Here is a 14,191-nt window from a genome sequence, read left to right as displayed (position 1 = left end):
TATTTTGATTTCGTTGACCTACAGTAAAACTTTTAAATTTATGGAAAAATTACTTTCTCTTCAAAATTCCACCAGTATTATTTACCAAAAATTCCTTTGCAGAGCTTTAAAAATTTCAGCACAAACTTTTTATTGATCAAATAAAATAAGGCAAACGAGAATTAAGTCATCACTATGGTATCAGTCCGAAAAATTTACTTGATTCATAAAGTTCAGAATAATGTAAACATTATAGAATGCAAACTTGTTGCTCACAAGGAAGCATAAAAACAAGAAAATTTCCTCAGGTCGATAATTAAATTTTTTTTATTTGTTCTAGCTTCATTATAATTTCTTTAAATGAATCTGTTTGTCTTTCGTATATAGTATAATATGTATATATGTGTATGTATATTTTCAATGAAATCCGCAATCAAAACCTTTATATATTCAATAAAATACTTGAGTTGAATTTTAAATAATGCATGTCGATATTAAAATACAGAAAAAATATATTTCTGGTAAGTCAAATTCAAAATAATAAAGAAAATAAAATGATCAGTAAATTTCAGAAGAACAAAGAAGGAAGAAAAAGAAGAACTTTGTGTCATTGACTTTTTTTAGTATTCAAAATCATATAACACTATGGTTTTAGTAAGAAGTGCGACTTGAATATTAAATGAGGACAAAAATTTTAATGTTCAAGTGTAAGAGATAGATATAGAAGCTATTAAAGAATTTATCAAAACTGCATGTATGAAAATTAAAAAAACATTAAGAAAAGGAAATGTCAGATATGTCACACCATCTCGCTCATCCTTTTATTTTTAAAAACTTTCCTCGTTCGCTTACCAGCTTAGAGTATTTAACGTAATCACAGCTTACTTCGTGCCTTTCTTGGTGCCATTGGTGTTGTCATCTATGGAAAAAACTGAAAGGAAATCCGTTTTGGGAATTAATGAACTTTTCTTTTAATATACATGATTCAATATACAAAAAGTTCCTTAACTCTTTTTCTTTTTTACTTTACTTCGTTTTCTCTTTATCAATATTCTTGTGCGTTTTAATTTATTTCAAAAAAAGAAGAAACGGATGTCAATGCTTCCCCTACTTCCTACATTTCTGTTTCTTTAAATTATGAATGCGCTCAAAATTTAATTATGTTAAATTTATCAACTTTGATCCTTATGATTCCTTTTAACAATCTATTTAAGATCCATAAAAAATCTTCCATAACATGGGGTTCTAAAATTTTGGGATGTAAGATTTTAGGATTTTCCATAAAAAATATATTTATCAGTAAACTCAAAGTATGTTAAATTATTTAAACTAATCTAGCAAAATTATTAAAATTTTCTTTTTTTAAGATTCCATAAATTTTTGTTATTTTAACTGTAAACAAAGTGTAACGGCTAGAAATAATTTGAATTCAAGTGTAATCAAACTTTCCCACTTATTTATGTCGTTTTACAGAAACTTTACCGTTGAATTCGATTTTTCAATGAAAAATTTCTTTTATTTTAATTTATTTTGACTACTAATCGTATTATAAGCTTAAATATAAACAAACTTACTAATTGTAAATGCACAAAACCGAAGGAATTAACCAACATAAAGCATAAAACCAAATTTATTCGTTAATTTGAAATTGGTGAGTAAAAATTAAAACGACGCTATCTAGTGCTGAAAGATAAAGCCATCAGAAAAACTCCATCTACTTGTTTGAATCAAGCATTAAACATTTCTTATTTACTAATTTTAATTAAAAACAATTGTCGAAATGTTATTAAACTAAATTAAAATAACTTTTTTAATAATTTCTTATAAAAGGTAATTCATTTTTTATTATTTTAGATCCAAAATTTACTAAAATTTATACAATATGCCTAGAGGCAGCAAGTCAAATGTTAAAGTGAAACAAGAAAATGAGATTCAATCATATATTAACTCATTCAAAGAAATTGAGGAAACTGAAGTACCCTCGACATCCACTGATAAAGTGTTCATAACATCTGATGAAAATTTTGAGCAAATCGAAACTGGAGGTGAAAACGATGAGGAATATAAATATGTTTTCATTGTACAAGATGATGAAGAGGAATGTGTAGATGATAAAATTATTGGTGAAGAAGATGATGGAGAGAATGAAGTCTATGAGTTTGAAGATTTTGAGGAAGAAGAGATTATTGAAGAGGTAGAGCAAAAACCTAAAGCAAAATCTGTAGCATCAGCTAAAAAAGGTTCTTCTGGATCCCAAAATAGCAATGTTACACATATGTGCTCTTATTGTAATTATTCAACATCAAAACGATATCTTCTTGCCCGACATATGAAATGTCATAGTGAGGATCGACCACATAAATGTAATTATAGAGCACATTATTTATAGCATGTAGCTTAATCTATTAAATAATCCATAGGTAACGTTTGTGAAAGGGGATTCAAAACAATTGCAAGTTTGACTAACCACGTCAATACTCACACTGGTATTAAGGTAATAAATGACATTTTTTTTGTTGATACAGAAATAAATATAATCCATTTATTAGCCTCATCAATGCAAACATTGCGAATCTGCATTCACTACATCAGGCGAACTTGTACGACATGTTCGCTATCGTCATACTCATGAAAAACCTCATAAGTGCCCAGAGTAAATATTTTCTTTTTCACGCCAAAGAAATAAGACTAATTGTTTTTACCTTTGTAGGTGTGATTATGCAAGTGTTGAATTATCAAAACTCAAACGCCACATTCGATGCCACACCGGTGAGTTTAATTATTTATTTTTCTTTGTTATGGTTCTTCATTTTGTTTTATTTTATTTTTTAGGTGAACGTCCTTACCAGGTGAATTATATATCCTTATTAATATTATTAAAATATTCAACTAAAATAATATATTCAACTAATATTTATTTATACCGAATAGTGTCCTCATTGTACTTACGCATCTCCTGATACATTTAAATTGAAAAGACATTTACGAATTCATACTGGTAAGCAAATGTCAGCAAATAGAGTTCATTAAACTTATATTAACAATATTTTTTAAATTTCTTATTTTTACAGGAGAAAAACCTTATCAATGTGATGTAATTATTATTAATTTTTGATTTTGAATTATAGATTTATAAATTTTTACTATCATTTTTAGGTCTGTCAAGCAAGGTTTACTCAATCCAACTCTCTTAAAGCCCACAAACTGATTCATTCAGTTGGAGAAAAGCCCGTGTTTCAGTGTGAATTATGCCCCACAACTTGTGGCAGAAAAACTGATTTACGTATTCATGTTCAGAAACTTCATACATCAGAAAAGCCCATACAATGCAAAAGATGTAATGGAGAATTCCCAGATCGATACAGCTACAAAATTCATGCTAAAACCCATGAAGGAGAGAAATGTTATAAATGTGACTTGTAAGTATTTTTTAAGAACATATGATTATATCTATTTAATGTGCCTCTTATATTTTTTTTTTCAAAAAGGTGTTCATATGCATCAATATCAGCGAGACATCTTGAATCTCACATGCTCATACACTCGGATCAAAAACCTTACAATTGTAAGTGCTAAAAAATTAATGTAATTTTAGCAATCATTATTAATGTTCAATAATCTGCTTGTGTTTTAGGCGCATTTTGTGATCAAACCTTTAGACAGAAACAGCTTCTTAAACGTCATGAAAATATTTATCATAATCCAAATTATGTAGCAACAACACCGAAAGAAAAAACTCATTTATGTCCAACATGCAATAAAGCATTTCGACATAAAGGTAATTTGATGAGACATATGGCACAACATGAAAATGGCCAAACACAACCTGGAACTACAAAAATTGTTCGTGTAAAAGGAGAACCTGGAAATCCAGGAGATGAAGGAAATGACAATTATGTTGTTGTGGAAGTGCTTCAAGATGGTGCAGAAATTCAATATGATGATGAACTTGAATTAGATGGTGAACAAATTGGAGAAGAAATGGAAGTTGACTCTGAGAGCTACACTCTTACAGAAAGTATGGCATTTATTTATAAACATGAAGATTTATTTTAATATTTTTTTCGTTATTTTTTAGACATAGATTCAGATGTTATTATGTCAATAAAACAGACATCAAAAGTGCCAACATCTAGTACACTAGCATTTAGTTTTACTGATGAAGAAGATGAAAATGATGACGATGAAGTTAAGGAGTAATTTTTAATTTAATTTTTAATAGTGCTTTGATTTCAATTACTAATATGGTATCAAAATAAATTGGAGTATTTAAAACTAGAAATATCAAAGATAAAAGTCAAATAAATGTTTTTTCTTATATTTATTAATTTTAACTATTTTTTATTCAATGAATTTTAACTCATTTCTGATAGCTAAAAATATTTTGGTGAGCTTTTATTTCTATTTATAAAAGCACTTCAATTTAGCAGAGCTTTAAAATACTACAACGAAAATCACGTGTATTTGAAACTATTTATGAGTGCGCAATCTCAGGAAAAAGAAAATTTGTTATGAAAATGAACATAAGAAGAGCTTTTCACATTTAAAGCTTGCAATTGTGAGAGCAAAATTGAGAGAAAGAGAAAACAAATTTTTCGTAACCTTACACAATGCATTCACGGATATTTTGAAAAATTATTTTCAGTATGTGTTCAGCATATTCACAGCCAATGTCGCTATTTGACATTGAGTGAAATTAAAAAAAAATAGTAAAAGATAAATAAAATTAAAAAGTGAAAAATTTATAAGAAAATATTTTTGTAGGTCTGGATAAAAGATCCAGTCAAATTAATTGATGTGTGCAATTAATGTAAAATAAAAGGTTTTAAAAGTTCCAAACATTTCCAAAACTTTTCTTGTTTAATAATCAATAAAATTATCGACCGTGTCTAATGTTAATGTTTGAGTGCTGATTTTATTGTTGTTGTAAATTATAAAAAAGCCAAGTTAAAAAAGAAAAAGTTTCAAAAAATTTTCCGCTGTGTTCTTGAATATTTGGCACATTCTATAGATTAAAAATGTTAAAGATTGACAGTGCAGCATTCTGCGGATAAAAAGTGCGGATGTGAGAAAGAGAGACTGATTCCAAAACAGAAAAAGAGAGAAGTATGTTTTTGCTCTAATTTGTTTTAACAAAAAACTTTACTTATTCACCTTATACTTTACTTATTCCATTTAAATATTTTACTGCCAATTTTTTGGCACAACCAAAAGAATTCAATTATTTTTAACAAGTCTTAAAAGGTTGCTCCAATATTTTTAAAATGAACCTCTGGAGAATGATTCAATAACTGAAGAAAAAAGTCTTAAATTCGTCTGATAAATCATATGGAAGATAGTTATTTTTAAATTAAAAACAACGTTAAGTAAATTCTTATAATTATTTCATAAAAGTGATTTTAATAAATAAGAATGGTTTAGAATATTGACAGCTAATCTGCAACCCATTTCAAATCATTGCATATTATAAAAAATTCGGAATATATTTAAGGAGAACTTAAGAAAATTATTTGCCACTAGCATGAAGCAATAAAAACTTATTTACTCCTAATTAAAGTTATTTGAAAGCTTTGATTAGTTGACAGATTTTGATCTCTTAACCAAGCATATAGAAATCGAAATCTTTTGATTGTTTGAAGTCGTTGCATTTACTTTTACCAATTGTATTAATGTAAATTTATTTAAAGTTTTCTTTATATTTCTACCATTTCCATTGCACTTCCATTGGTAATTTATATGAAGCCAGTGTGCTATTATATCAGGACAGACCAAGCATGCTGATATTAAATGATATGACATTACTGAAAAAATATTTAAATTAAATAAAATTCTTTAAACTTCACAGAAATATACTCAATATAGAAATTTGGAATCTCCATATGAACTTGATAAAAACTATCATAATTGATGAGTTAAGACACTAGTTTAATAATGATAATAAGACATAAACATAAAATTTAACTATTTAATACTTAATGTGGCTTTTAAAATTAAATTCAGAAGTGAGCCGCAAATGACACACGAAAAAAGAATATAAAAGTTTAAAATAAGAAAAATCGATAATTGGTTCATATTTAGGAAAGTGCATATAAAAAAGCTTGAGGCACATATACAACGAAATGTTTAGAAATTTCTTCTTCAATGACGTCATTGATTTTATTAATATTAGCTTAGTTTAGGGATCAATTTATTTATGCTTTTTATTTTCTGTATGAGTTTGTTTTTGTCATAAACAAAAACAGCATTTAGCTATTTCTCTATTTACAAAATATTTTACCCCCATTAAAAACTATAAACATAATAATCGGAAGCCCTTAACACTCCTTATTTTCCACTTTCTTGATGTCAATTGCTTCATATTATCTTATAATACATAAATATACTTAATATGAATATTTGTATGCACTGAGTATACATAAGTGTCATACACAGGAGCTCAACAATCTCAACTTATGGTATAATTACAATATTTTGAAGTTAGAAAGTATTATAATAATATGTATGCGGCTGTTTTTGAGAGCAAAAGGAAATAGCTTTATATGAAAAATATTTCTTTGTTACTCCGTGAAATTAATTTTAAAACGATCATTGAAGAGTTCAATAGAAAAAATCACATAACTTAGTATCAACGGATTAACATCACCATTCCTTTAAAGTTTTCAAAGTTATTCTATGTCTTTTTCATCCACATACAATTTTAAATTAACTTCAATGGATAAATAGATTCTCATGAGATTCTCTTAATATTGAGATTATAAACTTGCATCATTCCATTTTTGATATGCTGTAATTAAAACTTAAGTTATTGTCAGCTTATAATTACTGTAATCCAATTATTAATAACTGCCACATTCTCAATAATTGAGTTTTTGAACGGAAATAAAGAACAGATGCTTTATTTTCAATACGCTATAACTAATGCATAACTTATTATATGTTCATCAATGCAAAAAATTTAAGAAAAACGAAACAAAAATTTCAACCTGCAATGAATCAATATTCAGCTCTTAATTAAAAATATTGAAAATATTCAATTATTAAAACAATTTTAATGATACTGCCTTGTGTAGATCTACCGTGAATATTTTATATAATTAAAATAAGAAGAATATTTGTCCATTCTATACTCTCATTTTTGTATTCTTCTTATCATCAGTTTTTCACTTGCATGGCACACTATGCACATCGAGTATAATTTTTTTTAGGTTTCATATTCTCTCGTTTTTCTCTCCAATTTTTTTTTTTATTTTGGTAAGAAAATTCAATTTTGAGCTCAATTTTCGATAAATATTTTTTTTTTGTATTTTCGATTTGCATTCCTATATGTCGTTAATAAGAAATTGAAGGTATGAATTAAATATATAATACAGTTTTTATTGGTTTATTTTCTTGTCCTATTCAAATAATTTAATGCGCTTCTGTGATCGAATTTTCCTTGTCATTGTTATTGCCTTGAGTATATACTCAGCATTATTTTTTACTAGTTTGTTGTTGCTATGAAATTTTGAGAAAGAAAAATTTTCATTTTCCGTGAGAGCGAAAAATATAAAAATTTCAATACTGCTCTTTGCGACACACACGCTAGTGAAGCGGTGTGGACACAGTGAACTAAAATAAGTGTACAACAAGTTTTTTATTATATTATTAAAAAAAATATATTGTTTTCCATACTTTTAAAGTATACGTTTAATTTGAAAGAGTAATACTTGGAACTAAAAAGTTAAATTAATAAACAAAAAATTAAAAAATCTTTGTTTATAGAAATTTTGTAAGTGAATTTTTTTTTATAATTTATTAATGGGAAACTGCTAAAAATAATTATTCACTCTACGCGACTTTTCATAGCGACTGTCTAGCATAAAAACTAAATTAAGACTATGAGCAATGTTGAGCATAGTCATTTTTACGTGAAATAAGATTTCTTTAGACTTTAAAAACATCTGTAAGTTTTTTTGAAAATTATTTTTATTCCTATTTTATTTGTGAAGGTATAAAAATAGATAAACCAAATCTGGTGACATAAAACAAATATTTATGTAAACGTCTATCTTTCGGAAAAAGATTAAAAATTTTGCTAATCAATTTTTGATTAATTCACAATTTAATAGCAATATAAAAAGTCATTAAATCCTTTTACTATAAATATGTACATAAATGACATGCTACAAGGCAGAAAAATACAATGTGAAAGCAGGAAAAAATGTAATTTACTATCCTTTTTCTTTGTTGTTAGTCATTACAACCGTAACAGCTTGTATTTAATGCATTTTGCACGTATTGCATTCTCATATATAAAGGTTTCATATAAAATTGTATGAGTATAATATTGATTAAAGTTTGTACTCACTGGCGTAAGAACAGTTTTTTAAATGTGCTGTTAATTGTATAAATTGAGTATAAATATAAAACTTCCTTTCCTCTTGACCTATGTTTTCAAATTCAAATGAAAAGTATCTTCAACACATGAAGTATCTATTCATAACGTCCTTTTGATTTCCACTCTACAAGTCCATATTTACAAACAACAAACTGCAAAATGCATCACTTAACACCTTAATAGGATGTTTAATACAAAAATACATTCACTTTGTTCCAAAAAAAAAAATTAAAATACAATCTTTTGAGTATTTTTAAAGATTCAGTTTAAAATTTCAAAATATTAAGAAAAAGTCGTTTTATTGTATATTTTTAATATAATGCGTTACTTGACTTTCATCGTCCTAAAGTGGATAGAAAAAAACTACAAGGATTTCAAGTACAATAGAATGGAAGTTACCAAGTGTTTGTCTTTTTTCATACAACGATTATTTGTGAATGGTTCTTGGCGGTATGAAAATGCGCATAAAGTAGTGTTTCTGTTTTTATTAAAAGGCATGCTTCAACGCTTGAGTTTTCATCATTAGTCTTTTTTATTCTTCCTATTTCCACATCTTGGTAATATTTTCATACTTATACAAGGGTTTTAAGTGACATGAAATTCTTCGTTTCGTTTAATTTTTAATTACTTATTTATTAGAATAATAAGATCTAAGAATAGCTATTTAAAGCATGATAGTTTGAACTCATAAAGAAACAAATTGTATCAATATGGTGTGTAAAAGCTTTTTAATTCCTTGATGCGCAAGTTGCAATGAGTGCCAAAGAATTTATGCCAAAGAATCATAATTATTGAGTTCAACAAAGATTTTTCTTATAGAATCGCAGATCACTCTACCTAGTTCTACCTAAAACAAAATTCTTATTTCTTAAGTTATAAAATTAAGTTTTAAAAATCTATAATTAATATAAAATAATCACTTATCAATATGTAAGAATCACTTCTTCAGTCGACATTATGATGAAAAATTGACTTGATTTTTATATTTTTAATATATTGTGAAAAAAATAAGTACTTTTAAGTAAACTTATTGAACACAGATTTCTATTATAATTTCCAAACCAAATTTACAAAAGTCTACTTGATAAAAACATAATGATAAGATTTTTCTTTTTTTTTTCTTTCTAGACTCTTGCATCTCAATTCAAACAACTGTTAAGAGAAAGCCTTTTGTATAAACATTGAAGAATCATTGGTAAAAAAGAAAATAAGAACCTCAGGGAAAGAAGAGAACAAAAAGTTTGCAGAGGGAAAAAAAACTCTTTTCATTTCACATGAAAAGTAAATAAACAAAAGAAAGAAAAATTGTTAGTTTAACTAGAATGAAATGTGAGTTAAGTGTGTGTGTATAACGTCTCAATTTACACAAAAAGATTCATATTTTTGAGTTAAATAAGAAGACGAGGACGTTTTGCTAGAAGGAATATAAAAAGACATAATCATAAAAGTGAACAGTGAACTTTGATACTTCATGTTGATGTTGCAACAATAAGAGTGATGTAAAGTTAATAGCTAGTGAGTGTCATTCAATGTGCATTAAAGACAAAAAAATATTTAAATAATTCTCAGGAAATCCGATTACAATTTCAATTAATGATTGTAAAATTGGAAATATTTAAATATTTAATTTGTAAAATAATATCAAATTGGTAATGTGATTGATATTTGACCTTTTTTCTTCCTCCATTAGAGGAAAAATGTCAACTCAATGACATTTTCCATATCAATCAAATCTAAAAATAAAAAAAAAGATTTCTGAAATTTTGATGTTAATCTCGAGAATAGAATCAGCTACTGTATTGTGTTAAGTTTTGTAGTTTTCTATATATACAAATTGTTAGCAAAGCAACACAACCTAAATATTTTTAAAATCAAACAACAAGAATTCTTTTCAAAAATCCAGTTCATATCAAATTAGATAAATTTGTCGCTATGAATCAAGTTATTTATCTAATCTTGCCTGTATTGAGTGCTATTTTTGGGTTTGTAGGTAAGTAACTTATAGTATACATACTTTATAGTCAGATACATTTTCTAAGCTAATTGCTCATACATAGCCTCTAAGTCAAATTCATCAAATATATTTCAGTAGTTCAGTATGCTATTTCATCCATACCATATGCATAGTCCAATTTATTTTCATCAACAATTTCATCAAAGGGCTGAATTTAAAATTGAAGATATTTTTTATTTTTAATCATGCAGTATTCGCAAATAAAATAGCCTGCAGGTCTGCAAAACTTTTCACATCAATCATTTATCATTGATATACAAAAAAAATCTGTAGATTACAAAAAAGAAGATTTTAGCTTTGAAAAAGTCTGTATTTACGAAAAAATAAAATCTGCAAATTTTTATCTATTAATAGAATATGCTTATTTCATTTTTAAATATGATACTAGTGAACTAATATCTTTGAAAAAAAAAATTCATTAAAATGTTAAATTCTTCCACTTTAAAATTCCTTGATATGAATTTTGCTTAAAGTATGTATTGTAGCTTAGATAGACGACTGCCGAATAATGCAGTGGAATGTTAATTAAATTTTTCTTGTCATATTGAAGTGTATAGCCCGATAGGCTAGTTGTTTCATATGTTTCAAAATGTCATGAGGTCGTGCATGGGCATCTCACAACTTTTTTATATTTTTTGAAAGTTCACGATATTTTTATCAAATACCTACTTTGAATATTTTTACATTTCATGCGATAATTTATTAATATTTCACCCGCTTGTCAACATTAACAACGAACTACATTCAGAACTTTGCTTTTCATTCAAACTAGCATTTTATAAATTATCTAGTTCTTAGTAGGATTCAATCTTTCAATTAGCTTTGCATTTTTAAAAAACGAATGTATATGAAAATATTTTTTATCATTTGTATACTTGCAGCTAGTTTAGAAGAGGATTGTGTAGATTTTCAAGGAAACACAGTGGCTCACGGTCTCCTTTACGTTCCTGGTAAGATAAATTCTTTAAAACGGAGGTTAAAATATGAATCGATAGTTGAATTTTTGTAATTTAATTTATCCAACAGGACCAGGAGTATGTAGTTTATGTGTTTGTTATCACTCCGAACCACTGTGGTGTAAATCGATTTATTGCGATCCACCTTATGTACGTAAATAAAATTCGTCTGAATTACAATTTATTTATTTATCAATACTTGATATCCACATTTTATTCTGTTGCTAATAAAGCTATTTTTGATTGATTATTCATATCAGCTGCATAAGATCATATGAGCTTTTTTAAATTTCTTTCTTAAATTAAATTATTGAACACAAGAAATATTTTTTAAATAAAGATTCAATACCTTCAAGGTTTTGCAATAATGTAGTCAAATATGTCAATGGAAATATTGAAACAATTTGTATAATTGCATATAGATTCATATTACCATTATTAAAAATTCCGGAAGCACTCTTATTTGATCAAGTAACTTCAGCGCATTTTTATCCTAGCAATTGATAGTTGATATTAATCAACAAATGTGTAACAATTTGTAAATAGCCATTTGATGCAATATCTTAATTTTAAAACTTGATTAATTTATAAAATAACTTTTTTTTTTCTCTTCTTTTCAACATAGTTTTGTAAAAAATTTCGTGTAGGTGAAAAGTGCTGTGAATTTGAATGTCTCGACGCACCAGGAGAAAATGCTAAATATGAGGTATTATTTATAATGCTAATATGTAATTTCTTAAATGTTAATTTTGCCTTACCTTATAACAGGAGCGTGTGAGACAAAAACAAAGAATTTTAGCAGGCATTAGTGGAGCTACAATATTGACGCCTTCGATAACATCAACTTCATCATCTGTGATCATTGGTTTAGGATTTTTATTTTTTCATTATTACACCATAAGTCTAAATACAAGATATAGGCTTCATCTTCAATGAAATTCTTTTTAGGGTAATCAATATAGAACTATTATTTAAATTTCATTAAATTTAATTTTGAAAATAATTTCAGGCTTATTTGATAATATATTTATATATATCATCTACAATAAGCAGAAATAATAAGAGTATTCTTAAATAAATGACGATAAAACTATTTACTGACACATGATTTTAATAATAAGAGCATAGATAAAAATATTTTGAATTCAAATTTTGCTAACAAATATCACGATAGTGAAAAAGTTTTTATTAATTTCAATGTATGAGATTATGTGTCAGCATGCAATTCTTATTAAAAATGTTTAAAAAAATTATTTTACTTGTAGCGACAAAAAAATACTTAGAAAAAACTAAAGAAAATCCAAATTAAAAAATCTAAAAATGTAACATACATTTCTATTTTGTCATATCTTCTAACTAATAATTCAATACAAATATCATGATATTATGAATATCATGATTCCCGAAATAAATTTTTTCCTCTCTAAAACTCTGTTAAATAAAAATTTAATCATAATAGCTTTACAAGCTTGAAAGATTTAAGAGATGAACATTTTGGAAAATAACTATTTTTTTAATATTGCATAATTCAATTTTTAGTCATTAAATGACAAATGTGAGTAAAACAGGAGGCAGACTTGGCGCTTGTTTAGCAAAATAAACGAATTATTGAGCTATTTAGGAAATTCATTTTGTATTTACCAAGTATTTAGTTTTTAAAATATATTTTTAAAATCAATTGATCTAACATCTAACAGCGCAAGTAAGACTAAGATCAAGAAAAAAAAATTAAAATTATAATTTGAATTATTAGAATGAAAACAAATGTTTTTTAACATATTAAAATATTTGAATTAGCTAAAATTTGACCAACAAGCTGTCGCAAAATATGTATTAAATTCAACTTTAGGCTAAGTAAGAGTATGTACCAATTCTAAAGTAATATTTAATATTTGTGTGGTTAAATTGATAAATTAAGTTGATAATTAAAAAGTAATACTATTTTATATAATATGTGATAAATGCAAGAGATGCATGTATGAGGAAAGAAGAAAACTCATTCAAGATAAATCATAAAAACACCAAATCAATAAAGAATATTTTAAAAATTGGCAGCATTTTCAAACGGTGAAATAGATAAAAAATTTTAAATATTTGCACACCAGAAGCTTACGTTTTAATATCAAGAAAAGAAAACTATTTTATCAACATTTATTAAATCAAAATACTAATTAGTTTGAACTTATCTTAGTTTTGATCGAATAATTGAAAATTTTAAATAAATGCAAGAAAATAAAAATTTTAATTCATAAAAACTAACGCTTCAAGGCATTAACAAAGTAAGAACAATGATTAAAAGACAAAGATAGATAGCGTCATCAGATTTTTTCGGAGTAAATTTTTATGTTGACTAAATTTTCTTTAAGAAAATTTGATGATTTAAAATATAGAGGACTATCCATTCAGATGGTCAGCCTGCCAATAAACGATGAAATAAAAAACAAACAAAATTAAATCGCAAAGAAATGATAAAATCAAATGCCTTGAGAAATGTAAATATTTTGAGTAAATAAACAATATGCTAAATTATAAAAAATTCACTATCGATTTTTGAAAAAGTCTTATGAATGAAACTCAATAATAATTTTTCATATCACACTTAATTCAAATGAAATAAGATAGAATTCAGCAACAGTTACTAAATGATTAATTATGATACCATCCAGCAAATGAACTAATAAAGATAACTTGATTAATTTCAATTTTATATTTTTAAAAGTTAAATAGCTTTTTGGAAGTTTTTTATATTTATCACATAACTTTTCTGACCGTGAGTGTAGACAGAAATTTTTATCAGATTTTATCATACAAATTAATAAACATTTTCATCATTTTATTCTTAAAAATTTAAACCATTCATGCAGT

The 14,191-nt window shown here is 26.1% G+C and overlaps 2 protein-coding genes across 4 annotated transcripts; both read left to right on the top strand.

Annotated features, from left to right (window-relative positions):
• Positions 1-1,472: 1,472 nt before the first annotated feature.
• LOC139093409 (transcriptional repressor CTCF-like) lies at positions 1,473-4,272 on the top strand. Its single transcript, XM_070644129.1, has 12 exons — positions 1,473-1,630; positions 1,834-2,342; positions 2,400-2,473; positions 2,529-2,632; positions 2,690-2,748; positions 2,812-2,828; positions 2,911-2,977; positions 3,051-3,073; positions 3,136-3,398; positions 3,468-3,544; positions 3,614-3,997; positions 4,058-4,272. The coding sequence occupies exons 2-12, from the start codon at positions 1,862-1,864 to the stop codon at positions 4,177-4,179; spliced, it is 1,671 nt and encodes a 556-aa protein (XP_070500230.1). The 5' UTR covers positions 1,473-1,630; positions 1,834-1,861; the 3' UTR covers positions 4,180-4,272.
• Positions 4,273-4,640: 368 nt separating this feature from the next.
• On the top strand, positions 4,641-14,187 carry LOC139093478 (uncharacterized). Of its 3 annotated transcripts, none has more exons than XM_070644212.1 (8): positions 4,641-5,085; positions 9,485-9,871; positions 10,108-10,346; positions 11,252-11,320; positions 11,397-11,476; positions 11,952-12,032; positions 12,095-12,275; positions 12,336-14,187. In XM_070644212.1, exons 3-7 carry the CDS (start codon positions 10,289-10,291, stop codon positions 12,260-12,262), a joined length of 456 nt encoding a protein of 151 aa, XP_070500313.1. In that variant the 5' UTR covers positions 4,641-5,085; positions 9,485-9,871; positions 10,108-10,288; the 3' UTR covers positions 12,263-12,275; positions 12,336-14,187. The 3 variants fall into 3 exon arrangements, with proteins under 3 accessions (XP_070500313.1, XP_070500311.1, XP_070500312.1); XM_070644210.1 differs by having other exon boundaries at positions 10,047-10,346; XM_070644211.1 differs by lacking the exon at positions 4,641-5,085 and adding an exon at positions 7,557-7,747 and having other exon boundaries at positions 10,047-10,346.
• The last annotated feature ends 4 nt before the right edge of the window (positions 14,188-14,191 follow it).

Source organism: Chironomus tepperi, unplaced genomic scaffold (genome assembly GCF_022539635.2).
Source record: "Chironomus tepperi strain 1889 unplaced genomic scaffold, CSIRO-AGI_Ctep_v1 contig_335, whole genome shotgun sequence".
Taxonomy (NCBI): Eukaryota; Metazoa; Arthropoda; class Insecta; order Diptera; family Chironomidae; genus Chironomus; species Chironomus tepperi.
Note: the sequence above shows the minus strand (reverse complement) of the source record. Positions and strands in the feature narration are given on the sequence as shown.

What these genes read in the sequence shown, in the direction of transcription:
- LOC139093409 (XM_070644129.1), top strand. Translation starts at nt 1,862, where the DNA reads ATGCCTAGAGGCAGCAAGTCAAATGTTAAAGTGAAACAAGAAAATGAG. An exon ending in ATACTCACACTGGTATTAAG is followed by an intron (nt 2,474 to 2,528) that starts GTAATAAATGAC and finishes TCCATTTATTAG; the next exon opens with CCTCATCAATGCAAACATTG. An exon ending in ACATTTACGAATTCATACTG is followed by an intron (nt 2,978 to 3,050) that starts GTAAGCAAATGT and finishes TTATTTTTACAG; the next exon opens with GAGAAAAACCTTATCAATGT.
- LOC139093478 (XM_070644212.1), top strand. Translation starts at nt 10,289, where the DNA reads ATGAATCAAGTTATTTATCTAATCTTGCCTGTATTGAGTGCTATTTTT. An exon ending in TTTATTGCGATCCACCTTAT is followed by an intron (nt 11,477 to 11,951) that starts GTACGTAAATAA and finishes TTTTCAACATAG; the next exon opens with TTTTGTAAAAAATTTCGTGT. An exon ending in GAGAAAATGCTAAATATGAG is followed by an intron (nt 12,033 to 12,094) that starts GTATTATTTATA and finishes ACCTTATAACAG; the next exon opens with GAGCGTGTGAGACAAAAACA.